Source organism: Rhincodon typus, chromosome 13 (genome assembly GCF_021869965.1).
Source record: "Rhincodon typus isolate 14 chromosome 13, sRhiTyp1.1, whole genome shotgun sequence".
NCBI lineage: Eukaryota > Metazoa > Chordata > Chondrichthyes > Orectolobiformes > Rhincodontidae > Rhincodon > Rhincodon typus.
In genome coordinates, this window is record NC_063344.1 from 65,655,291 (window position 1) to 65,680,260 (window position 24,970).

General features: G+C 46.5%; 2 protein-coding genes across 3 annotated transcripts in view; one reads left to right on the forward strand and one right to left on the reverse strand.

The window, feature by feature from the left end:
- Positions 1-6,864: 6,864 nt before the first annotated feature.
- dusp28 (dual specificity phosphatase 28) lies at positions 6,865-19,643 on the forward strand. 2 transcript variants are annotated; one of them, XM_048604432.1, is made up of 3 exons: positions 6,865-7,445; positions 9,341-9,401; positions 16,185-16,339. In XM_048604432.1, the coding sequence occupies exons 1-3, from the start codon at positions 7,101-7,103 to the stop codon at positions 16,220-16,222; spliced, it is 444 nt and encodes a 147-aa protein (XP_048460389.1). In that variant the 5' UTR covers positions 6,865-7,100; the 3' UTR covers positions 16,223-16,339. The 2 variants fall into 2 exon arrangements, with proteins under 2 accessions (XP_048460389.1, XP_020376000.1); XM_020520411.2 differs by lacking the exon at positions 9,341-9,401 and having other exon boundaries at positions 16,185-19,643.
- The window catches only part of cldn15la (claudin 15-like a), a 21,032-nt gene continuing 15,289 nt past the window's right edge, over positions 19,228-24,970 (reverse strand). Inside the window, exon 4 of the mRNA XM_048604138.1 lies at positions 19,228-19,507. Within this exon, the coding sequence (XP_048460095.1) occupies positions 19,228-19,507 (280 nt within the window). The remainder of the gene's footprint in view (positions 19,508-24,970) is intronic.

Consider the following 24,970-nt stretch of genomic DNA (forward strand, 5'->3'; position numbering starts at 1 on the left):
TGGGTCTGGAGTCACATGTAGCCCAAGGACGACAGTTTCCTTCCCTAAAGGACATTAGTGAACCAGATGGGTTTTTCCTGCCAATCAGTAATGGATTCATGGTCATCATTAGATTCTTAATTCCAGACATTTATTGAATTCAAATTCCACCATCTGCTGTGGCGTTCTCAGCCCAGCCAACTGAGCTCTAACCAACATCCTCCTGCATCAGTTCTACTGCCTTGTGCCCATCTCCTGCCTGCTGCCCATATCCTTGCATACCATTCGTGTCCAAATAAACACCCAACACCCTCTTGAATGCCTTATTTAAACTCTCAACTGGGAAGTGTTGTCCAAAAGGGCACTGGATGCCAACGTGATGGGCAGCACAGTGGCTCAGTGGTTAGCACTACTGCCTCACATCATCGGGGTTTGATTCCAACCTTGGGTGACTGCCTGTGTGGAGTCTGCATATTCTCCCCATGTCTGTGTGCGTTTCTTCTGGAAACTCCGGTTTCCTCCCACAATTCAAAGATGTGTAGGTTAGGGTGGATTGGCCCATGCTAACTTGCCCATAGTGTCCAGGGATGTGCAGTCTAGGTGGGTTAGCCATGGGAAATGCAGGGTTAAGGGATGGGGTTAGAGGGGTGGGTCTTGGTGGGAAGCTCTTCGAACGGTCTGTGTGGACCCGATGGGCCAAATGGCCTGCATCCACACTGTAGGGACTCTATAATCTAATATTCTATAAGGTAGGATGTAAGGTGTTTTTTTAAAGGGTGAGGGGAGGTGCAGACACAGGTTTGTTTTTTTTATTCATTCATGGGATGAGGGCATCGCTGGCGAGGAAGCATTTATTGCCCATCCCTAATTGCCCAGAGGGCAGTTCAGAGTCAACCACATTGCTGTAGGTCTGGAGTCACATGTAGACCAGGCCAGGTAAGGATGGCAGTTTCCTTCCCTAAAGGACATTAGTGAATCAGATGGGTTTTTCCGACAAATGAGGACAGAACTTCAGAATCTAGGATATCTGAAGGGAGCAGTAGCACAGATGAAAGGAAGTTGGAGACATATAGAAGGGATGGATTCAGAGATCTCAGAAAAGGGAAGAACCCCATTTCATTCCCAACCATTAGCCTCCCTCGTCCTTAAGAATACAGAACTTTACAAACTAAAGAGTAACTTTTTGAGGCAAAAGTAAAATAGTGGCAGAACCAGCATGAGCAGCATGGCCTTGTGCTCTGGGGACTGCAGGCAGTGAGCTTTGGAGCAGCACGTGGGCTGTGAGCCCACAGCAGTCTGGGGAAGAAACCCGACAGCAGCATATTGGGAAGCAGCCCTGGAGCAACGCACAGGCAGCGAGTCCTGGATGGAGACCAGTGTGAGGGGATAACCCTTACCTTAGAACACTGTAATGTTAACCTCTTAATATTTTCCTACTTTTAACTTATTTTCAACTCTGTAATTAAGCAACTACTTCTATTCCTCTGCTACATTTAAGAATTGCACCTAGGTACTTGTACCTAAAATATCTCCATAAGAAGGCAGACATTGTAGAAGTTTTTCACTGGACTCCTACAACAGACTACAAGTGACAATAAAAGGATACTGTATATTGTGTTGTATATTGTAAATACTACTGGTGCAGGAAACAAAAATCAAAACATAAAAAGCTGGGAGCACTCAGCAGGTCTGGTAGCATCCGTGGAGATAAGAACAGAGTTAACATTTTCCATTAACTCTGGTTCTCTCTCTACAGGGCTGCCAGACCTGCTGAGGAATTCCAACATTTCTGGTTTTAATTTTGTAAGAAATATGATTTGTAATTTAATTTCTATGCTGACTCATTGTTTATAACTCTCCAAAATCATTGCCAATGGAATCATATTTTGATGTGTGTCTTGTTAGGAGGCACAGGTTTCAATTAACAGTGGTTGTTATTTTTATTGTTGGTGTAGGGAGTGAGTGCAAAGTTCAGTAACGCTGCAGAGTGGGGCAAAAAGGCATAATCAAAAACACATTATGTGCTCAGGACACCCCCAAAGAGCTCTCTGCAGCCTCTGAGATGCTCCTTTGAAGTGCAGTCACTGTTGTAATGCAGGAAATTTGGCACTCAGTCTCTACACAGCAAGCTCCCACAAAAAAAGACAATGTTATTATGACTTGATCATGATGTTATTTTAGGGTAAAGTAATGGTCAGGACACTGGGAAGTTCTTCCTGCTCCTCTACAAAATGATAACCTGGGATCTTTTACATACATCGAAAGGCTTGGTGGGACCTCAGCTAACATTGCATGCAAAAAAGCAACATCACAAGCTCAGTGCAGGCCTTAGCTACCCATTCAAGCCTCTAGACTGCGCTTTATATCTACATCCTTCTCACTGAAAGGTAGGAATCCTACCAACTCAGCCCTAAGACCTTGTGGGAAGGAGTTCAGATTGGACTGAAAGGTAACTAGTGATGCTATACCAAAGCTGAGTGCATTGCTTTGCGTGGATTTGAGCAGTAAATACCAAAGAAGTCAATGGCCCAGTGGTATTATTGCTACACAATTAATCCAGAGACCCAGGTTATGTGCTGGGGGCCTGGGAGTGGAGGAATTTGAATTCAATAAAAAAAAATCTGGAATTGTGAGTCTAATGACAAAAAGTGCTGGGAAAACCCCATCTGATGCACTAATGTCCTTTAGGGAAGGAAATCTGCCATCCTTACCTGGTCTGGCCTCCATGTGACTCCAGACCCATAGCAACGTGATTGGCTCTTGACTGCCCAATGGGCAATAAATGGAGTCTTTGCTAGTAAATGTGAATGAATTAAAAAAATCTCATTATGCTGAGATAGCTGACCTCATCCTGAACAACAGCAGGAAGTGTTAGAAAAGACTGGAGGGTCAAGGGCGGCAGGAGATAAAGGAACACAACCTTTTGATTAATTGCTGACTGAAAGTTCCTCATGGACCATGTGTATGTCAACGTTGGGTTTGGACAAAATTGGGTCATCCACGTCAAAATAGCCTCCCAATATTTACTGATTGTGTGCACCAATCTTGTCACTGAAGTCATCAAGATTCTCCCAAGCGTAGTTTAGGACAGTCACAATGGTAGGCAAACCATGCATCACTTGAATCAGTACAAAAGGTTCAAGGTATGGGCAAGTACCTTGTTGCTGGACTGCCATCAATGTATTACTTATCCACAGTCCTTCAAATACTTGTAAGAAACATGAGAATTCGCAGTTTAAAACATGCCATTCAGACCACACCTTCCACAATCTTTGTTGATCTACTGTTTCAAGAACTCTATTTTAATCTCCTCAGGGAAAACTCTATGCAAATATTCACTGACTCTCCAAAACTGCTGGGTTACTTCCGGGTGCTCTGGTTTCCTCCCACAGTCCAAAGATGTGGAGGTTTAGGTGAATTGGCCGTGCTAAATTGCTGAACAGTGTCCAGGGATGGAGAGATTAAGTGGATTAGTCACGGCAAAGGTGGGTTTATGGGGATAGGGCGCAGTTGAGGAGTCTGGCTGGGATGCTTTTGGTCAGGGGGTGGGTGGGTCAGTGAAGACTCAGTAGGCCAAATGGCCTCTTTCTGTACTGTAGGGATTCTATGATGATTCTATGAACTACACAGCAAGGTCTCCACTCCAAGCCTGCTGTATTCCAGCCATTATTCCCTTACACCTGGTTTTTGTCCCAAAACCACTGGCACTATTGTGGCCTAAAGTATTTGATCATCTCAGTCTATCAAGTACCCTATTAAGCACCACCAATTTCATTCACAGTTATTTTGTACAGTGATAACATGACAGGTTTTTGCTCCTCTACTATGTCTTCCTCTTCTCACTCTCCTGGGGGAAAGGGTGATGTAGCTAGCCGATATCTCATTACCTGGCATTTCACATGGATGAGTGAAGGAGGAAGTGCCCACAAGTTATAAAGGGTGAGATAACACAGTGTGGAGCTGGAGGAACACAGCAGGCCAGGCAGCATCAGAGGAGCAGGAAAGCTGACTTTTCAGGTCGGGATCCTTCTTCAGAAAATATAAAGGGTTACATTGCCATGAGCAACTGGTTGGCAATGGAGATATGGACACCTCAGCCAATTTTAATACCTTCCGACCAAGTCAGCACAGTTCAACAGTTCAGTCTGAAAAGGACAGCATGAGATCATTGAGGGCAAGGTTTACCTTAGCTTTGTGACTTTCGCTGTCTCATCCAAAAAGTGTTTGCTCAACCTTTCAGCTGAACACATGACCGTGAGGAGGTGTGTTTCATCAAGAGGCTCACCACTCGTGCACAACTGGGGTTTGTGCAACTGCGATAACGGTGACATGCAGCTCTTCTTTCCTGGTCACTTTCCTTCATGGAAAGGCACATGCATGAACATGATCATTAGAGGGCTTGACAGGGGGCAGATGCAAAAAAGTTGTTTCCTCTTTTGGGAAAGTCTGGCACCTCAGAGCACACTTCAGAATAAGGGGTTGATCATTTAAGATGGAGTTGAGGAGGAATTTCTTCTCTCAGAGGGTAATGAACTAGTGGAATTCTTCACCACAGAGGGCTGTAGAAGTTGATTATTATGTATATACAAATACATACTACATACATGTTACATAAGGCTGATATAGACAAGTTTTATCAGTAACGGAATCGAGAGTTACAGGGAAAAAGGCAGGAAAGTTTAATTTAGGAAAGTGGGGTTGAGAATTATCAGATCGGCCATGAATTAGTCAATGGCAGAGCAGAGTCAATGGACTGAATAGCCTGCTTTTGCTCATGTCTTTCTGGTCTTGTGGATGTGCGCAGAAGATGATTTATTCATCTGGGTGGCTATCCCTTGAGACGAGCTGGCCTTGTCCTGCTCTCTAACTCCAGAGCTGCAAATGGCCTTATAATGTCACAGGGCTGGGAGAATCTCAGCCAATGAAAAACTCACGTTGGTGAAGGATCATCAGTCTCGGCTGTAATGCCTCATGCTGTTAAATAGTAGGCTGGTACACCTCGCCCCATCCACCTTCCTGCAAAAATGCCATCCCCTATTCCCAATTCCTTCGCCTCCGCCACATCTGCTCCCAGGATGAGGCATTCCACTCCCGTACATCTCAGATGTCCTCGTTTTTCAAGGACCGCAACTTCCCCGCCTCAGTGGTCGAGAACACCCTCCACCGTGTCTCCCGCATTTCCTGCAACTCATCCCTCACACCTCGTCACCGCAATAACAACCAAAAAAGAATCCCCCTCGTCCTCACGTACCACCCCACCAACCTCCAGATCCAACGCATCATCCTCCGACACTTCCGCCATCTGCAATCCGACCCCACTACCAAAGACATTTTTCCCTCCCCACCCTTATCTGCTTTCCAGAGGGACCACTCTCTCCGTGACTCCCTTGTCCGCTCCACACTCCCCTCCAGCCCCACCACACCTTACACTTTTCCCTCCAACCACAGGAAGTGCTACACCTGCCCCCACACCTCCTCCCTCACCCCCATCCCAGGCCCCAAGAAGACTTTCCACATCAAGCAGATGGTCACCTGCACATCTGCCAATGTGGTATACTGCATCCGCTGTACCTGTTGTGGCCTCCTCTACATCAGGGAAACCAAGCGGAGGCTTGGGGACCACTTTGCAGAACACCTACGCTCGGCTCGCAATAAACAACTGCACCTCCCAGTCGCAAACCATTTCAACTCCCCCTCCCATTCCTCAGACGACATGTCCATCCTGGGCCTCCTGCAGTGCCACAATGATGCCACCCGAAGGTTGCAGGAACAGCAACTCATATTCAGCTTGGGAACCCTGCAGCCCAATGGTATCAATGTGGATTTCACAAGCTTCAAAATCTCCCCTCCCCCTACCGCATCCCAAAACCAGCCCAGGTCATCCCTGCCTCCCTAACCTGTTCTTTCTCCCACCTATCCCCTCCTCCTACCTCAAGCCGCACCCCCATTTCCTACCTACTAACCTCATCCCGCCCCCTTGACCTGTCCGTCCTCCCTGGACTGACCTATCTCCTCCCTACCTCCCCACCTGCACTCACCTTTACTGGCTCCATCCCCGCCTCTTTGATCTGTCTGTTTCCTCTCCACCTATCTTCTCCTCTATCCATCTTCTATCCACCTCCCCCTCTCTCCCTATTTATTTCAGAACCCCCTTCCCCTCCCCCATTTCTGAAGAAGGGTCCAAGCCCGAAACGTCAGCCTTCCTGCTCCTCTGATGCTGCTTGGCCTATTGTGTTCATCCAGCTCTGCACCTTGTTGTCTCAGATTCTCCAGCATCTGCAGTTCCTACTATCTCTGGTTTAAAGAATAACCTTATGTGAGAGATACCGAAGGATAACTGCAAGAGGAAATTTAAAAGGGTAAAAGTGGGGCTGCATGATAGCTCAACTGTTAGCACTGCTGCCTCACAGTGTTTGGGGCCTGGGTTTGAAACCAGCCTCGGGTGACTGTCTGCGTGGAGTTTGCATGTTCTCCCTGTGTCTGTGTGGGTTTCCTTTGGGTGCTCTGGTTCTATCCAACAGTCCAGAAATGTGAAGGTTAGGAGGATTGGCCATGCTAAATTGCCCCATACTGTGCAGGCTGGGTGGGGTTGCCATGGGAAATGCAGGGTTACAGGGATAGGGTGGGACACTCTTTGAAGAGTTGGTGTGGGGTCAATGGGCCAAATGGCCTGCTTCCACACTGCAGGCTTTCTATGCTACTAAGTGGAAAAGCAGGAAATCTGAAAATGTTTTGTGTTTCCTGCTTGCCTGAAAGAAATTCTATCAACTGGGGAAACAAAAAATTGCAGTGTGCATTAGGACCTAGTGGAATCCTGCCAAGCCATGACTTGGCTGTAAATAGAGCAGATTTATTACACATAACACAGTCTACTGGGATCACTGAGATAACAAGGTGTAGAACTGGGTGAACACAGCAGGCCAAGCAGCATCAGAGGAGCAGGAAAGCTGACGTTTCGGGAAAGAGAGAGATGCACTTTAAAGTGCCCAGAATGTCTCCATTACTTGCCCACCTTGTTGCTGTCCCTCAGTGTACCCTGGACTGAGACAAAGTCTTAGGGACTAGTTTTGATCACTTTAGAGTAGGGTGGGGACCCACCAGAAGTCAGCTCCACTTGTCCGATGTTGCATCTGTGCCCGCTGAGTGAGTCGCTGCTGATCAGTAACTCCCGGTCCGCCTGCGACACCGACCTGCTGTGCAGGGAACGGGTGACTTTCTGTATCAACGTATCGAAGCAGCAGCCGTTCCCGGCGCTGAAGATCAGCGGCATGCGGGTGCCGGTCTTTGACGAGCCGGCCGAGAATCTCTACAAGTACTTCGACCGGTGCGCGGACGCGATCGAAGACGCGGGCAAGCAGGGAGGCAGGACCCTGGTCTACTGCAAGAACGGCCGGAGCCGCTCAGCGGCGATCTGCACCGCTTACTTCATGAAGCACCGCTCCCTCTCCCTGCAGGAGGCGTTCGGGGTGAGTCTCATACACAGATGCAAACTCTCACTCGCATCTCCACTGCTGTGGTTGCAATGCAAACATAAAACAAAGGAGGTGGGGTGGGGAGGCGACCCCATCAGACAGTGCAACAGGAGGCCCATCGTGCGAGAAGATATCCCATCAGTTATCCCCTCCCCCCGCCATCGTTTTCTTTTACCCAAAAAGTTATCCAGTTCCCCTCTGTGCTATAAGACAGAGCCTAACATAGAACTTTCTGAAGAAGGGTCCAGACCCGAAACCTCAGCCTTCCTGCTCCTCTGATGCTGCTTGGTCCCTGCTGTGTTCATCCAGCTCTACACCTTGTTGTCTCAGATTCTCCAGCATCGGCAGTTCCAACTATCTCTGCTGGAAAAGCTCAGCAGGTCTGGCAGCATCTGCGGAGGAGAAAACAGAGTTAACGTTTCGGGTCCGGTGACCCTTCCTAAGAACACTTTTCCAGCAACTTTGTTTTTCTTCCTGATTTACAGCATCCGCAGTTCTTTTGGTTTCTATTTAGTGCCTAACATAGAATCCCTGCAGTGTGGAACAAGCCATTCAGCCCATCGAGACCACACCGACCCTCCGAAGAGCATCCCACCCAGACCCAGCCCTGCATTTCCCATGGCTAACCCATCTAGCCTGCGCACTCTGGGGCAATTTAGCGTGGCCGATCCACCTAAATTGGACTGTGGGAGGAAACCAGAGCACCCGGCGGAAACCCACGCAGACACGGGGAGAACGTGCAAACTCAACACAGGCGGTCGCCCGAGGCTGGAATTGACCCCAGATCTCTGGTGCTATGAGGCAGCAGTGCTGGCCACCGTGCCACCCATCACATTGGCACCCACTGCCCTTTTGGACTTGCACATTCCAGTTGAGAGTTTAACTGAGGCTTTCAAGAGGGCATTGGATGGTTATTTGGACACCAGTGGGGTTCAAAGTTATGGGCAACAGTCAGGTGATTGGCACAAGGCAGTCGAACTGATGTTGGTTAAACCCCAGTCGGCCAGACCAACAGCTTTTCTTCAATTCCTGACACCAGCTGAGGTTATCATGAGGGATTCTCCTTTCCAACATCTCCCCTTCATCCAAGGCATGGTGACCCTTGAGTTAAGCCACCACCGGTCGACTCTCTCTAATGAGAGAGCAGCCCTGTGATCCAGTAAGACTGTGGCAACCAGGAACAGTGCTGGCCGAATGGCCTCCTTTGGCACCATAACGCTCTGTGAGAACAGTCAAATGTTTTCTCCACTGAGTCTTTACCGATTAAAACATAAGATTTTACCATGGAAAAGTCCTCTGTTCGCTGCCTTCCTGCCACAGTCATGCCCTACCTACTTTACCAAAGCCCCTCATGATTCTAAACATCTCTATTAAATCTCCCCTTAAATGTCTCTGCTGTAAGGAGAAGAATGCCAACCTCCCCTGATAACTGAAAGCCCGTCTCTGGTACTATGCGTGTAAGCCCACTCTGCACCCTTTACATGACCTTGACCTCCTGAGTCACACTGATCAGAGTGGGACAAAGCTTCAGTTGAGGCCGAGTTAGTGACTGAGAAGGTCCAGCTAAATTTCTCTTTACTTTTTCATGAGATTGCGTGTGAGGCCGGAATTTGGGTGCCCATCCCTAAGTGCACTGGGTGAATGGTTTTCTAGGGTATTTCAGAAGGCAGTTAAGAATTAACCACATTGCTGTGGACCTGGAGTCACATGTATGCTAGATCAGGTAAGACAAGTAGATTTCCTTTCTTAAAGGACACAATTAAACCAGACGAGTTGTTTTTACAGCAATCAATGATTGTGATCGTTATTACGAGGACCAGTTTTGGAAGGTGATCACAGTCGCTTTACCACTAGGGCAACATCTCTCCTCTTTGTTTTTCTGTTCCTAGGACGTGGTCCAATGGATGCTAACAGATGTCCAAGTGAGCACTCACAGGCTACTCAAACATGGTGGGTAACACAGCTCAGCCTAACTCAGACTTTGCTTGTTGTTCACACACAAATTCTCTCCAGGTTCACACACTGGATGATAATCAGAAGTGAGAAGGCAACTCTTCCACCCCAGCCCGGGACATAGCGGGGAGTAGGGTGGTGGAGGATTGGTGGGATCTTATTGCCAGTGGCTTAGATCAGATGCTTCGGAATGAGTGAGGGAATTGAAACTGGCACCTCCTGGTGTGAGGCTTGGCATGTTTTTATATTCATTCATAGGATTTGTGCATCACTGGCTAGGTCAGCATTCATTGCCCAACCCTAATTACACAGAGGGCAGTTGACAGTCAACCACATTTCTGGGGGTTTGGTGTCACATGTAGGCCAGACCAAGCAATTTCCTTCCCTAAAGGACATTAGTGAACCAGATGGGTTTTTCCTAAACAATCAATTCATGGTCATCATTAGACTTTTAATTCTAGACTTTCATTGAATTCAAATTCAATTACTTTCCATGGCAGGATTTGAACCCAGGTCCCCAGAACATTGCCTAGGTCTCCAGATTAATAGTCTAGCAATAATACTACAAAGCCATCACCTCCCCTCACCATCACCATCAAGGGCCCAAACATACCTTCTAGGTGAAGCAGCACTTCACCTGCGCTTCCCACAATCTAGTCTACTACATTCGCTGTTCACAATGTGGTCTCCTCTACGTTGAGGAAATAAAGCATAGTCTGGTGACCACTTCACAGAACATCTATGCTCTGTTCGCAAAAACGAGCCCGAGCTTCCAGTTGCCTGCCACTTTAACACACCACCCTGTTCCTCTGGCCAATATCTCAGTCTCAGGCTTGCTGCAGTGTTCCAGTGAAGCTCAGTGCAAGCTGGAAGAACAACACCTCATTTTCCACTTGGGGACCCTGCAGCCCTCCAGGCTCAATATCAAGTTGAACAATTTTAGGGCCTGAACTTTCCCATGTCCTAGCCAGCTACGCCACACACCAGGCCTGCCATTACATACAACCTATCATTAGCCACTAACAGTCACCATTAACAGCTATTCACCATCCCAGCCAGATCGTTTTCAACTCCTTGGTCTGTCCAACATTCTTCTGTCTGGGCTTTATCCCCACCTTACTCCCCTCCTCTCACCCTATCTTCCACATATAAACCAACACTTTCCTAGCTACCATCAGTTCTGAGGAATGGTCGCTGGATCTGAAATGTTAACTCTGATTTCTCTTCACAGATGCTGCCAGACCTGCTGAGCTTTTCCAGCAACTTCTGTTTTTGTTCCCGATTTACAGCATCTGCAGTTCTTCCGGTTTTTACCATCACTGTGGACTCTGGCTTGCTGTAGGGTGGATGTGTTAGCGTTGCACCAAAACAAACCTGGGGCACAGTGAGCCCTTGCATTTTGAAATTTGATGGGCGAGTCAGTGATAAAAGACTTTGACAGGGTAGATACAGAGGAACAATTTCCTCTGACGGTGGGGGGAGGTGGGGGGCGTCCAGAACGAGAAGCCATGACCTTGACAGCAGGACTGAGCTATTTAGAAGGGAGAGCCGGAAACATTCTTCCATATAGAGGCAGAAATCTGGCACACAGCCTGGTGACTGAGTTTGGCAGTGTTTTGTTGTGGATCAGAAGATATGACGTTGCACTGGCTAAAGGGAGGTGGGATGCAGGCTGGTCATAAACTAATAGAATGGTGGAGCAGACCATAGAGGCTGAGTGGCCTACCTCCTGTCCTTATCACTGAACAGCCTAGCAATAGCTACTGCCTGTCCCTCATTAGGGAATGACTACAGCTTGGAAGGGACAATGTCAAGTGTAATGCAATGCCAGCTGTGAGTCAGCACTTAACTGGTACAGATGAACAGGAAATTAGAGAGAAATAATAAACTGCTGTGCCTGCTGTGAAACCTAGCCCATGACATTATTGGGATGGTTTCTACAGCAACAGAGCCAGGCAGCCCTAGTTTCACTCCAGTATAATGCAAACGCACAGCTGCACTTTATCCCTTCAGAGTTCAATGTGGTTGTACGTGATGTTCTCAGTAGATGTAACATTACTGACCAAATTGCTTTTAGGGAAATCAATAAGAAAGGATGTGAGCAATCAGACAGAGGGTCTTCAGTTAGTCCCATTAGCTAAATTAAATTGCTTCAAAGGTTCGGTTCAACCTTTTCTTACTGCTGATTTATTTTAGTACCGCTGTTTGAAACTGTATTGCTATCAATATTTCCAGAGTGATTAACGCAGGTTAGTCTGTTGTTTGACACTTGGGATAAAATCCATCACCATGTTTAGTGGCTGCACACCAGTGTACGATGAGGTAACACAGGCAGGAGTTCTACCTGCTCGATCTGAACTGCATGCTCTCTACCTACAAAATGTGGCTCTGTAGCTCTTCTCTGTTGCACAAGTGCCACTTGTCTGCCAAATGGTACCCATAACGTCTGCACCTCTGATGCAAAGCATGCCTGTGCCGTTTGGTGAGAGCATTATGAAAGGAAATTTGTGCCAAAAGTCTGCAGGGTAGACAAAGTGTGATGTTAATCAGTCAGAGTTTGCATAGCAGCAAGCTGACCTTGCTCGACTTTGCTCAGAGCTTCTACTTCTTTCACTCAAACTTGGAGAGGCACATCAATTCCTTTCCAGCCCCACTTCCCCACTGCTCACAGGACATTTTACATTTAACCAGGATGACGATATGACTGATTATATTGGTCTCAGACTTTGACTGGTTTCGTATTAGAAATGAGTCAGCCAGGTTTCTTTAGTCATGAAAGAAGAGCACGTTTATTACAAATGTATCTTATCCAAACAAACATGCAAAGATTATTGATAAGCAAAAAGGGTTTAGGTTGTGCAAAAATAGACAGGATTTATACTCTAACATCCTGAACTTAACATGATGCAAGGATGGATGGTAACGGGCAAATGATGGTTAAGCAATTCCACAGAACACATCAATAATGAATTCGAGCAAACAGATCCCACAGATTTCTCAGCAATTTTCCCCTTCCCTCCCAGATGTGAATGACATTGTGAGTCACTAAATGTCATTAAACTTTCACAAGAGATGTGGTTTTCGTTTTCAATGACCTGACCTTGGATCTCTCTCAAAAGTCGCTCTGTCATGTACTGCCTCAAGGACTGTCGGTGTCCTGGGAGTCCACCTTCCTTTCTTGGGAGTATGTCTGTTAGATTTTTGGAAACTGCACTCCAGCACTTACTCATAAGCGTGACTCCAGCTTTTCACAACTATACTGAACTATTGATGGTACACAGGCTACTTCCAAACCCTTCTAGTTCTTAGGACTTCTCTGAGCCCTCCCTTACTGACATGCACAACCAGCGAGCTTTACCAAACCACTGTTGCCCTGGATTTGTATCCAGAGCTCTAATCTGGTCTAGTTGCACAAAGCAAATACTGCACCTGGAGACAGTAAGAACTACCGATGCTGGAGTCAGAGATAAGGCACTGTGGAGCTGGATGAACACAGCAGGCCCGGCAGCATCGGAGGAGCGGGAAAGTTGACGTTTCAGGTCAGGACCCTTCTTCAGAAAATATTGCACCTGGGTTTTTGACAACTATTTTTTGTTCATCGGTTTCTATATAAACCTTCACAGTTCTAGAAATTCCCTGAGCCCTTCACTTTCCAGTGTTATTCAACTGTTCTAAGACTTTCCAATGCATCAACTGCAAAGAACCTATAGCATTCAGTTGACTAACTGTTAATTATTTTCAGGCTGTTTTCAATCCCTTCACAGCTCCAAAGTCGTCATTGAGCTCTCACAATGCAAAACTATTCAACTAAGACTTTTCTTTGCCCAATTATGCAGAATCCCTGTAGATCAGTTGCCTTTGACAATAGCACCCCTGCCTGATGTGAAATTTAGTTTCTCTCTGTCATACAGACACACACACAAACACTCACACACACACACACACTCACGCACACACACATTCTCACACACACTCTCTCTCACACGCACAGACGTTCTCACACACACACACACACACACTCACACACATACACTCACACACACACACACACTCACGCACACACACTCTCTCACACGCACAGACATTCTCACACACACACGCACTCACACACATACACACACACACACACACTCACGCGCACACATTCTCACACACTCTCTCACACGCACAGACATTCTCACACACACACGCACTCACATACATACACACACACACGCACCACACATTCTCACACACTCTCTCACACACACACAGACATTTTCACACACACACACGCACTCTCACACACACACACACACATTCTCATACACACTGTCTCTCTCACACACATAGACATTCTCACACACACATACACACACACACGCTCACACACTTGCACACATACACACTCACACATACACACACACATACACTCTGTCACACACACACATTCTCATTGTCACACACACACACACACTCACACATACACTCACACACACACACATACACTCACACACACACACATACACTCACACACACACACACACTCTGTCTTCTGTCTCACACACACACTCTCTCACACTCACACACACTCCATCTCTCACACACACACTCTCACGCTCACACACACTTCATCTCTCACACACACACTCTCACACACACACACTCTCATACAGTCTGTCACACACACACACTCACTCACACACACACACACACTGTCTCTCACACACACACTCTCACGCTCACACACACACAGTCTCTCTCACGCACACACACACACTCTCACACACACACTCTCACACAGTCTCTCTCTCACACACACACACAGTCGTGCACATATATTCACACACACGTACACACACACTCTTACACTCACATACACACACTGACACACACACTCTCTCCCTCACACATGCACACACACTCTCTCATACTCACACTCTCTCTCTCTCACACACACACACTCACATGGGCATGCGCACACAGTCACACACTCACACTCACACACACACTCACAGTCTCGAACACACACAGTCTCACACACAAACACACACACACATACTCACACTAACACACACACTCAATCACACACTCTCACATACACACACACTCTTTCACACACTGTCTCTCGCACACACTCTCACACGCACACACTTTTACACAAACACACACATATTCCCACACACACACTCTCACACTCACATACACACTCTCTCACACACAGAGACATACACACACAGACAGTCACACACACATACTCTCACACACATTCACGCACACACACTCTCACACACACACACTCGCATACACTCACTCTCTCACAGACACACACTGACTCTCTCACACACACTCTCTCACACACAAACACACACACTCTCTCTGACACACACACACTCACACATACACACACTCTCTCTCTCACACACACTCTCATGCACACACACACAAACACACTCTCACACAGTCTCTTTCACACACACACACACTCTCTCTCACACACACACTCTCACACTCACACACACTCACACGCAAACACACACACACACACATACACACACGCACACTTCCAGTCTTAATAGCTTTCGCCTTTGAACTCCTCTCCAGTGACACCTGAACTGTCCTTAGAAGCCTATTGTAATTGTTGTAATAGGCTCTGCCACTGCTGCTGAGCAGAAATGTAATAACATTTTGGAACAATCAAATGTAGCAACTTTGGAACTAACTGCATACTGATTATTACAATGTTCTCCTTGTGTTTCTAATTGCCACATTAAACAACAAAAAAGGTTTAGCAGACAAAGGTGCCTTCTGGAGAAACGCAGAAAGTTTGGCAGCTTCCGTTGAGAGAGAAACAGCATCAACGTTTCGAATCTAGTGATGCAGTGTCAGAACGGACAAAGCTGGGAAAGGGTGGTACTTATGCTGACGATGGGTGGTGGGGGAGTGAATAAAGTCCATGGACATGGAGCCCAGAGAGAGACAGAGGGAAAGAAAAAAAGGATAGGCAAACAAAGAAATATCTTATGATAAGCCAAGAGAGTGATAAATGCTCGTTAAGGTGCTAATGAGAAGAATGAATAATTGCAAATGGGTTGGCTGTACAGGAAGCAACCCATACAAAGTGGGACATAAAGGCGTGGGGGTACAGTTACTGACATGGAGGAGGGTGATATATTCTGAATTATCTAACTCGATTTTGAGTCCTCAAGGCTGTAATATGTACCTAGGTGGAAGCTGAGATGTTATTTTTCCAGCTTGCCTGGAGCTTTACTGGAGCACTGCAGCAGTTCTGAGATACTGCATCATGATTGAGTTCACAAGTTTGCAAATCAACTTGAACACCATCTCCACTCTAGAAAGGATGGCCTCCAAGTTCTGCATGCTGTAATGGAGCCCACTACTAAGTAGAGATTAGATTCCTGTATGTACCTTGACATTGACCACGGGCATTCTGTCTGGCTTCCCAAAAAGCCAAGCATTTCACTGGGCAATACTGTCGGCTCTCTTCCCTGGGTGATTCCATCAAAGTCCTCATTTAAGTCCTGATATGGTATGAAACACCTTTAGCAGGTAGGACCTTAAGATGGGTGTTCTAGTCCAGAGGTAGGTACACTGCCACTGTGCCACAAGACCTTTGTATGAAGTTCAATTATGCCAGCTAGAGTGGCAGTGGTACCACAATAATTAGTCCCCAGCCGAGGTAACTAGGTGAAGTGAAGCAACCCAGCCAGCATTTCCACTTTTCTCCAGTAGAACCTGACTGACAGATTTTAAACCTGACACTGTGTTTTATTTTCACAGCACCTGAGATCAGTCAGGCCAGCGGTAGAACCCAATGAGGGATTTTGGGAGCAACTTCAACGATATGAAAGTGAACTTCAATCCAGGCAGACTGGGGCTATTTCTTCAGCCAGTGGATAAATATGTCAAGTAGCACATCAGCCTTTGCTCTGAAATAGTTCCCTTGAGACTTGCTTCACTGATATTAAGAGAGAATCCATACCGAATGCTACTGTCATTCAGTTATTTTGCCTTATGATGTCATCATGATTTCATCTGGTCGTAATGTATGATATCGTCGTTCTATAATGCATTGTGGTCAAGTTCTGCTGATCCTGTATTAGTATCGACCTATTGTAACAAAGTATTCTGGGGCTGGAGGGTTTACACAAGGGACGGGTCATGAGTTTATTGGCCCTTCCAACATTGCACATTAATGTCCATCTCCAGCCTTTTGCCTCCACATTCTTTACACATTTGTCACTTCTCAAACCTGCGCATATCGTTCCCGGAACACCATTTAGAATCCTTCCGATTAAATTTTGACCAAGCCAAAACAGCTCCTATTTAAAATAAAACCCAAATGATATCCTGTGTAAATGTGACAAATTTGCCGAATGTCTCCTCATCCTTCTCAATCTGATTGCAGCCTTTGATACAATGATCACTCCATTATCCACCAGTGCCTGTCCATTGTTATCCAACTAGGTGGAACGATACTCTCCTGGCTGAATACTTTGCTTGCCAGAGAGTCATGTCAATGGCATTTTGTCCTGTCCTGCACCATCACCTCTGTAGTCCACGTATTCTTGGTCCCTCCTAATTCTCATCCAAATGCTGCCTGCTGGTGATAAGAACTAAATCCACATCAGTTGCCAGATATAAACTGACAACACCCACCACTTGGATCGACTTTTTCCATCTCCGTAAGATCGTCTGCCTCAAATTATTGTTTTCTGAAACCCTCCCTCATTGATGACTTTGTTCCCTCTAGACTTGACTACTCTGATTCAGCCTTGCCTGACCACCTGCATTCCACCCTTTGTAAACTCCACAGATCAAAGCCGAACTTGCTGGGTCTATTTTAACTCACACCAACTTTCTTTCACCCTTCTCCCCTGTGCTTGCAGACATTCATTGGCACTCAAGGAATTCCTCAATTTCCGAATTCTCAGCCTTGTTTGAAAATCACTTGATCACCTTGCCCCTCCGGACCTCTGTATATTCCTCCAGCCTCTCCAACCCACCGAGATTATTTTGTTCCTCCAGTTCTGGTGCCTTGTGCGTTCCTGATTTTAATCACTTCACTGGAGGTTTTGACTGGATCATCTTGAATTCCCTCCCTTCAGCTCTCTGCCTCAGTTTCCTCCTTGACATTCCTTAGAACCTAACTCTTTATCTAATCTTTCTATTATTCCTGTGATGCCTCCTTATGCAGCTCAGTGTCAAGTTTGATATTACATTGCTCCTGTGAAGCATCATGTGATACTTCATTGCCTTAAAAGCATGATGTCATTTCAGATTGTTGTTGATGTTACAGGACAAGTGCTACAATATGTTTTAGTTGTTCATGGTGTACTTTGTTTGCCGGAAAAAAAATGACAAACAGAGGTTTTGTGGAGCATTGGATCCAGAAAGACTAAGCTCAAGTCTGACTCTAAGACTCAATGCCCAAGGAAGATGTGTCATAATGTGGCCAAGCAGATTGGAATTAACCTGAAAATCCTTTCAACGCAGGACAGTAGCATAGCTGGGATGGATTCCTGGTCAGACATATTTTGGAAAGGAATTAGGGTTTCTACCATCGCTATCTATAACTCTAAGTGACAATATGCATGTAAACTAGTGTTTTGGCACAGCAGCTCAGCCTCTTTGGAGAGCTGGTTTGGATCAGATTAGCACCAACAGCATAGATTCGAACCCCCTTCCGGCTGAAATGGATTTGGGGACCTTCCGGGGTGGAGATCACAGTATTATCGATCAGACCTGTCTTTGGGCAGAGATTTGAAGAAGGAGAAAACAATAGCTACTTTTGCATCCATTTGTCATATCCTGTTCATCACTGAATTAAAACTCAGGTGACAACCAACTACAAATTCTAACTTACGTTTCCGTTTGGCCACCTTTCTGTCCTTTGGTTTGATTCATCTTGCAATGGTGATAATACAGTGTCTCCCTCTACAAAACTTCAATTACGCAGCACTGCCCACATTTCCTCAGCACTATTGTTGAAAACTAGCATCATGTTTTGTTTCTTGAGTTATTCCTTTTGCAGAACTCAAAAACAATTTTAACTTCTTGCTTCTTCTGCTAACTTGAATGCACCTGCCTTTAAAACTTAACTTGGCATAAATTTGTCATATTCTACCATATATTCCTGTTTGACACAATATTGGTGCTGTCCTGGACCATGTTTCATGAAAGTTTATGTCTGATCCCTCAGCAATTAACTGAAAGTGAACCAACAGGACCACACTATCAAACGCACACTTCTCATTGTTGGCTGTCACACCCTATTTATCAGGGCTACAACAATTTATGATTTTGAATGGCTGGATCAAATTAACCTCTTAACTATCCCTTGATCGAAGAAGAATAATTTCTGCCTAGCCTCTCCACATAAATGAAGCCTCTTACTCTTAGTATCCCTCAGGTAAATTTTCTCTGCCCTCTCACTATTGCCTTGACATCCATCTAAGCTTATATGTGATGCCCAGATACTCCAACAGGGTCCAAACCAATGATATGTAGAGGTTGACCCAAAGGATTTGCAACATCTGACCTGAAAACGTGGATCCATTTGCCTGCATGACTCAAACAGGCCTTTAAAGGAAGGCCAAATCTTCTGATGAGAATAGGTGGGAGAATGTTTAAATTCTTGTGGCATTTCTGCAAGATGGCAGCAGAGTAGGCTCGTCCACGCCATCCGCTCGTCTTCTCTTTTTTTCTTCTTTTCTCGTTTAATTTAAATTATTTTTCTATTAACTTACCGTCTGGAGAGAGGCAGTGGTATCGGGCTGGCTAAATCAGGTGTGTCTGCTAGATGGATAGTGTGAGGTAGTCGCTAGGTGCCTGACCCAGGACTCTGGGTGAATTCCCGATGCCTGGTGCGCAGACTGAAGTCAAGGCCGAGGACCGACGCGTGGACCAAGGCGAGACCTGGCGCAGATACTGCCTGGATCAGGGCTTTGGCGGATCTGAGATCCCAGGAGTGAGCCCAACTTGGCGATGGAGGTTCTCCTGACATCTGCAGTGACGATGAGAGCAGGGGAGACCGAGCCAGCGCAGGGAAAGCGTGCGAAAGAGGAGATCGAGCTCTTGTAGGAAGTGCAGTCACAGCATGGCTAAGCACATAAGGAAACCTGTAATGGTTGAACTTTTAGCTTTATTTCTTGACTTAATACTAAGAAGGACTGTAATGTGTAATACCGTGTGTGGCGACATTAAAAACTTTTCACTGTACTTCTGTACTTGAGTACATGTGACAATAAAGTCTAAATCTAAATCTAAAAATGCACACCTTGATGGAACAATGTGTAAAGTATCTCTCCCTGCTCAGTCCAAGCCTCATTGATGATGTGCAACTGGATTGCTTGGAGACCTGTACCACAAAGGCAGAGTTTCTGTTTGTCATCCGGGAGGAGCACTGGAGTTTGATCAAACTGTGAAAACATCCAGAGGATCCCATTCCTCACTTTCGTCTTCCTCCAGCATTTCCGCTGACCCACCCCCTCCCAACTCTCGACTGATACCTGCCTTGTCTTCATGGTCTTCCACTTATAATGGAGTGGGCTGTATGGTGGTTACTGCTGATATTTTGCTGACTTGGTGCTCATTTAACACCCGAGTTGAAAATCTCCTGAGCGCAGATTCACTGCAGAGACAGCTCCGAGTATAGTAACCAGATAAGGACAGATATAGAACATGGAATGCAAGAGTGACTGACAGGCACCAGCTGTGAGTTGGAACTCACCAGCTACGTTGCTGAGGAATTAGAAAGTTGGATAGGTTACAGGCTGGCCATTCAGGGCAGTGGCTTCGTTACTGAGAGTCAATCTAGTATCAAGTGGAATGTTTTCATGGATTGCGGAGTTGTGCTGGGCTTGCTCAAGAAGATGAAATTCTCCAATTTGCCTTCGGACAGATCCAGAATTCGGTAAAGGGAAAGTTACCATAGTTCTAATCCCTCCTTAGAGAGAGATGGTTTAACCTGATGGTCAGTGCACCTCAAGCAAAGGGAGAGGTTGAGAAGGCAGTACCTTGATGGTAACCTTAACTGGTGCAGGAATTGAACCTGCTCTATTGGTGCTACTTGGCATTGCAAAGCAACCATCCAACCAACTGAGCTAACTGACCACCGTTTTTGAGAATGATATCCTTGGGGGAGAGATGAATAGGCCTATATTCCCTCCAATTTGTAAAAATGAAAGGTGATATAATTGAATCACATTCAATTCATAAAGGCTTTGACATGGTAGATGCTGAGAAACTGTTTCCATTGGTCTGGTACTCTGGGTCTAGTCACAGTCTCAGAATAAGGAGTTGGCCATGTAGGACATAGATGAAGAAAAATTTCTTCACGCAAAGGTTTTTGGAAAATCGGTACTCTGGGGAGAGGTGGAGGATCAGTTGCTGAGACTATTTAATACAGGAATTGATCGATTTTTGGTTGTGAAGGAAACTGAACGCAATACATATAGTGAGAGCAGGTGGCATTGAGCTGAAAGATCAGCCATGATCTTATTGAATGGGGCAAGGGGCCAACTCCTGCTCCTACTTATTATGTTCTCATGTTCTGTTCAACTAAAGCCGGTTGGAGAACAAGTAGGAGAACGGGTTGCTTTATTAGTCTTCATAGGTACGCAACCTGTTAACTTAGACCGGGATCCAAAGTAAGAAGCAAATTTGCAGACATTGCCACACGTAATAAGGAAATGGAGTACAAGTGCCTTACTGTCCATCATCCTCACCCATGCACACCACCCCCCATTTATAACCCCTCCCCACCCTGCCCCACCACCTCTGATATGAATCATTCTAACTCAAATGCACTTACTGATATTTCTGAGACCCCAGTTATGACAGGTGGAATGTGATGACTTTGGAATGGACTGCAGTGCATTGGAGGGTCATTTCCAACAGAGACATGGGGCAGAATGCTGGTGGGAGCTGACTGACCATAAGTCACTGTTGCCTGTCCATTGGGCTTCAGTATAAAGGCTGAGAGGTTGGCTGCCATCAGCTGTACATCTAAAATGATTGTCACACGAGAGATTTGCTTTTCAGGGATATTTGTATGCAATAAAGAGGCCTAAGGGCTTTGGTGGCACAATGGTAGTGTCCCTAGTTCTAAGCCGGGAGGCCTGGGATCAATTCTCTCCTGCTCCAGATGAATATCAAAACATGCCTGAATATGCTGATTAGAACATATCAAACATAAAGGGGCCTCTCCGGCTTCCTATCCACCCCTATTGTTGGTGCACTGCCCCTGGTGGGTCGTGTTTGTATATAATTCATTAATGGTTGATATGTCAAACAACTGATTTGGTGGTGGATCTGTATAAAGAACAATAAAATAGAAGGACTTCATCAATGCTCCAGAGGTCTGTTTTAGTGGACGCTGAGCTGAAAGAAGCAATGTGAGAATGTGGATAAATGATCCTCACAGGCCCAATCTATTTTTAGTTCACTTCAGCTTCATTTGACAATAAAGCAATCTCCCTTCTCAAGCTCATCAGTTGGACAAGTGCAGATGGACAGTTGAAGTTTTAGTTTTTGCATGTCAAATTTTGAGGGAATTGCACTATTTTATAAAATGGAATCAAAGCAAAGTTTGCTCGAAAAAGTAAGAGAAACTAAGAATTTAATGGAATGTGTTAAAATGTTCATTAATGTTCCTTATTACTAAGGAGGCAGTGCTGGGCAAGCTAGTGGGGCTAAAGGTAGACAAGTCTCCTGGCCCTGATGAAATGCATCCTAGGGTACTAAAAGCGGTGATGGGGGAAATAGCAAATGCACTAGTAATTATTTACCAAAATTCACTGGACTCTGGGGTGGTTCCCGCAGATTGGAAAACAGCCAATGTGACGCCACTGTTTAAAAAAGGAAGTAGACAAAAAGCAAGTAACTAGAGGCCAGAGATAGTAGGAACTGCCGATGCTGGAGAATCTGAGATAATCTGCAATGCGCCGGTATCTCCAGATATATCATATTCTACAGAAGCGTTTCTCCCTGCGACTCCTGAAATACACACTTGCTGCAATGCGCCAGCATCTCCAGATAAAAACCTCATCACCTCAGGTGACCTCCCACCTACAGCCTCTAACCTCATCATTCCCCAACCCCGCACCGCCCGCTTCTATCTCCTTCCCAAAATCCACAAACCTGACTGCCCTGGTCGACCCATTGTCTCCGCCTGCTCCTGCCCCACCGAACTTATCTCCACCTATCTCAACTCCATTTTCTCCCCCTTGGTCCAGGAACTCCCTACCTACGTCCGTGACACCACCCACGCTCTCCACCTCCTCCAGAACTTTCAATTCCCCGGTCCCCAACACCTCATCTTTACCATGGATGTCCAGTCCCTATACACCTGCATTCCCCATGCAGATGGCCTAAAGGCCCTCCGCTTCTTCGTGTCCCGCAGGCCCGACCAGTCCCCTCCACTGACACCCTCATCCGCTTAGCCGATCTCGTCCTCACCCTCAACAACTTCTCTTTCAATTCCTCCCACTTCCTACAGACAAAGGGAGTGGCCATCAGTACCCGCATGGGCCCAAGCTATGCCTGCCTCTTTGTAGGTTACGTGGAACAATCCCTCTTCCAAAGCTACACTGGCCCTATCCCCCACCTCTTCCTCCGTTACATTGATGACTGTATCGGTGCCGCCTCGTGCTCCCACGAGGAGCTCGAACAGTTCATCTACTTCACTAACACCTTCCACCCCAACCTTAAGTTCACCTGGACCATCTCTGATACCTCTCTCTCCTTCCTGGACCTCTCTGTCTCCATCTGTGGCATCCACCCGGAAACCGATATCCATTTCAAGCCTACCGACTCCCACAGCTAGCTAGAATACACCTCCTCTCACCCACCTTCCTACAAAAATGCCATCCCCTATTCCCAATTCCTTCGCATCCGCCACATCTGCTCCTGAGATGAAGCATTCCACTCCCGGACATCCCAGATATCCGCGTTTTTCAAGAACCGCAAATTCCCCTCCACAGTGGTCGAAAATGTCCTTGACTGTGTCTCTCGCATTTCCCGCAACTCACCCTCACACCCCCTCCCCGCAATAACAACCAAAACAGAATCCCCCTCGTCCTCACGTACCACCCCACCAACCTCCGAATCCAACGCATCATCCTTCAACATTTCCGCCATCTGCAATCTGACCCCACCACCAAAGACATTTTTCCCTCCCCACCCTTATCTGCTTTCCAGAGGGACCACTCTCTCCGTGACTCCCTTGTCAGCTCCACACTCCCCTCCAGCCCCACCACTCCCGGCACTTTTCCCTGCAACTGGAGCAAGTGCTGCACCTGCCCCTACACCTCCCCCCTGACCACCATCCCAGGCCGTAAGAAGACTTTCCACATCAAGCAGATGTTCACCTGCACATCTGCTAATGTGGTATACTGTATCCGCTGTACCTGTTGTGGCCTCCTCTACATCGGGGAAACCAAGCGGAGGCTTGGGGACTGCTTTGTGGAACACCTACTCTCAGTCGTGAACTATTTCAACTCCCCCTCCCACTCCTTGGATGACATTTCCATTCTGGGCCTCCTGCAGTGCCACAATGATGCCACCCGAAAGCTGCAGGAACAGCATCTCATATTTTGCTTGGGAACCCTGCAGCCCAAGGGTATCAATGTGGACTTCACAAGCTTCAAAATCTCCCCTCCCCCGACCACATCCCAAAACCAGCCCAGCTCATCCCCACCTCCCTAACTTGTTCTTCCTCCCACCTATCCCCTCCTCCCACCTCAAGCCCCACCCCCATCTCCTACCTACTAACCTCATCCCACCTCCTTGACCTGTCCATCCCTGGACCGACCTATACCCTCCCTAACTCCCCACCTACACTCACCTTTACTGGCTCCATCCCCGCCTCTTTGACCTGTCTGTCTCCTCTCCACCTATCTTCTCCTTTATCCATCTTCTATCCGCCTTCCCCCCTCCCTATTTATTTCAGAATCCCCTTCCCCTCCCCCATTTCTGAAGAAGGGTCTCGACCCGAAACATCAGCTTTCCTGCTCTTCTGATGCTGCTTGGCCTTCTGTGTTCATCCAGCTCTACACCGTGTTAACTATAGGCCAGTTAGCTTAATTTCGGTAGTGGGGAAAATGTTTGAATCTATCATTAAGGAAGAAATAGCAAGACATCTGGATATAAATTGTCCCATTGGGAATACCCAGCATGGGATCATGAAGGGTAGGTCATGTTTAATTAATTTGGTGGAATTCTTTGAGGACATTACTTGCATGGTGGACAATGGGGAACCTGTGGATGTGGTGTATCTGGATTTCCAGAAGGCATTTGACAAGGTGCCACACCAAAGGCTGCTACATAAGATAAAGTTGCATGGTATTACAGGTAATGTATTGGCATGGATAGAGGATTGGTTGACCAGTAGAAAGCAAAGAGTAGGGGTAAATGGGTGTTTTTCTGGTTGGCGGTCAGTGGCTAGTGGTGTGCCTCAGGGATCAGTGTTGGGATTGCAATTGTTTACAATTTACATAGATGATTTAGAGTTGGGGACTAAGTGTGGTGTGTCAAAATTTGCAGATGACACTAAGGTGAGTGGT